The sequence below is a fragment of the Budorcas taxicolor genome, chromosome 11, assembly GCF_023091745.1.
Source record: "Budorcas taxicolor isolate Tak-1 chromosome 11, Takin1.1, whole genome shotgun sequence".
Taxonomy (NCBI): domain Eukaryota; kingdom Metazoa; phylum Chordata; class Mammalia; order Artiodactyla; family Bovidae; genus Budorcas; species Budorcas taxicolor.
In genome coordinates this window covers 31,093,476-31,096,097 of record NC_068920.1, presented here as the reverse complement: position 1 = coordinate 31,096,097, position 2,622 = coordinate 31,093,476, and the positions used below count along the sequence as shown (strand labels likewise).

Below are 2,622 nucleotides of genomic sequence, written 5' to 3'. Positions count from 1 at the left end.
TTAATCATTACAGTGAAATGGATCCAGTTTTCTGATTTCGTATCCTACTACACCAGTGCTTTTTCAAACATTTTACCATTGCCTAAAGCAACTTTTATATTTTATATAATAAACCTAGTCACACACGTATACATATACTCACACTTGTAATGGAAACAAATATTATAAAATCAATAAAATAATATATAACCATTAAATGTGTGATAGATTACAATTCACAGTATGAAAAGCACTAATATATATCATACTGTATTTTTAAGAACTGATACCTTTAATAATTTTATATAGCCAGTCTGTATAATCAATTATTGCCTGTCTTGTTTCAAGTTCCAAACATGTTGCAAGGAATCAGTTTCTTTTAGGTGTGGTTTTTTTTTTTTTTTTATGACAAAAATTTACTTTGGCAAAAGTAATTTTAGGATTTGAGGCATAGGATTAAGGAAAAGCACTATGTCTTATTTCTGTGTAAAGCAGATGAATCCAGCTGGAGCCCAGTGAATTCTGAAATTACCCAGAAATCAACTCAAAAATTCAACCAGAGAATGATGAAGCTCAACTGAGTAAGGATGAAGGAAATGAACACAGGCAGTAAGTCAGAATGGGTGGTTCTTGGGAAACAGTCTTCTATTTTGTTACTTTCTCTAATATAAGAGCAATTGTGAGTCCCCCTTTCTCTAATAATTAAACTCTGAAAATTTGTTATATTTCATTTCCTAGGTAAAATATCAAGATTTGTTAGTCTTCCTTTCAAGTGTACTACAAAATCATTATTTGGGGCATTTTGTCTCATAATTTTTTATCTTGCAAATATCAAATCACATCACTGGAGTTTCACCACAGAGAAAAATCCCTTCATAACTCATGTTATTTAACTGAATAAATTGACCATCAAGGGTATTTAACACTGAAATGCAAATCTTCCCTTTGACTCAAATCCACAACCAAGAGCAACAGTCATGAATGCAGGCAATGCAAGTACCCCACAGTTTTTCATTCTCTTGGGTTTCTCTGACCATCCCTGGTTGGAAATGCCACTCTTCACAATAGTTCTTGCTGCTTACATCTGCACACTAGCGGGAAACATCTTGATTATTGTGATATCCAGAGTAGATCCTCAACTTGACAGCCCTATGTACTTCTTCCTTTCCAACCTCTCCTTCCTGGACCTTTGTTTTACTACAACCACCACCCCTCAACTGCTGCTGAACCTCTGGGGCCCAGATAAGTCTATCACTTATGGAGGTTGTGTGACCCAGTTTTATATGTTTCACTTCCTGGGAGCCACTGAATGCATCCTCTTAGCTGTGATGTCCTTGGATCGTTATGTGGCCATCTGCAAGCCTTTGAGGTACCCAGTTATCATGCAACAGCAACTCTGTATCTTCCTAGTGGTCATGGCATGGCTAAGCGGTTTGGCTAACTCCTTGCTTCAATCATCCCTCACCATCCAGCTGCCACTCTGTGGCAACAACAAGGTAGATGACTTCCTGTGTGAGGTCCCAGTGATGATCAAGATGTCATGTGCTGACACCACATTCAATGTAGCTATGCTCTCTACTGTGGGCACTTTCTATTCCCTGGTTCCCTTGTCACTTATTCTTGTCTCCTACGGGCTCATTGTAGCTACAGTGCTCAGAATTCGGTCCTCAGAGGGAAAGAAGAAGGCCTTTAACACATGTAGTTCTCATGTTATTGTTGTATCTCTCTTCTATGGACCAGTAATTAGTATGTATGTGCAACCCTCTTCTACTAACTCCCAGGATAAGAACAAACTAATGTCCCTTTTCTACAGTTTGGTAACTCCTATGCTTAATCCTTTTATTTATACTTTAAGGAACAAAGACATGAAAAGGGCAATGACGAGCCTTCTTGTCTTATTGTACCATCAAAGAAGAGAATAAACACAGCTATTTTTGTGCTTCATACTCTCCATATAGGGCTTGGAAGAGCCCCTGTTCTAAAAGCACTTCTGATTTTACCTCCTCTCAAAATTCTCCCTAAAATGTAGCTTTTTAATATGTAGCTATCATAATAAATAAAATAAACATGTGGTACAACATTTTAGATAAAATTTATAAAAATGTTAAAATTCATTTGTATATAAATTGTGTCTTAGAAAGTATTGAAAGACATATTTTAAAAATATCTCTATGTGACAAATCCTCTCATGTGTAGGCACATTTGATGCACCTGGTTGTACTTGCTAGAGGGCTGTTTTTCAGCTTTGGCACACATTACAATCTTTAAACTTATAAGGACTAACTCCTCTACAGAACTCTTATATCAGAAGTTTAAGAAATCATGTCCAGAAATTAGTTTTTGAAACTGCCTCAGTTAACTTTGAAGTACATGCAGAATTTGTGAGGACCATCATCGGAAAAACAAATTGAGATATCCATTAGGGACAGAGGTCAGAAGGGATCTCAAATATGGGAAAAGGTATAAGCTGACCATTCCCCTCCAAAATAGGTGACAATTTGCCAAAAGATTGAAGAGTTTCAAATGCTCTAAGTTTTAAAAGAAAGATATAAATGCATAAGCAGAAAAATTAAAAACACAACCCCTAGCAAACACTAAGGCAAATGCAACAATACCAAATTGAATACCTAGACAATATGATTT

The 2,622-nt window shown here is 36.2% G+C and overlaps 1 protein-coding gene across 1 annotated transcript; it reads left to right on the top strand.

Annotated features, from left to right (window-relative positions):
- Positions 1-956: 956 nt before the first annotated feature.
- Positions 957-1,901, top strand: LOC128056459 (olfactory receptor 2B11-like). The gene has a single exon (XM_052649231.1). The coding sequence runs from the start codon at positions 957-959 to the stop codon at positions 1,899-1,901; it is 945 nt and encodes a 314-aa protein (XP_052505191.1).
- Positions 1,902-2,622: the final 721 nt, after the last annotated feature.

Excerpts from the sequence above, each read along its gene's own strand:
- LOC128056459 (XM_052649231.1), top strand. The coding sequence starts at position 957 with ATGAATGCAGGCAATGCAAGTACCCCACAGTTTTTCATTCTCTTGGGT.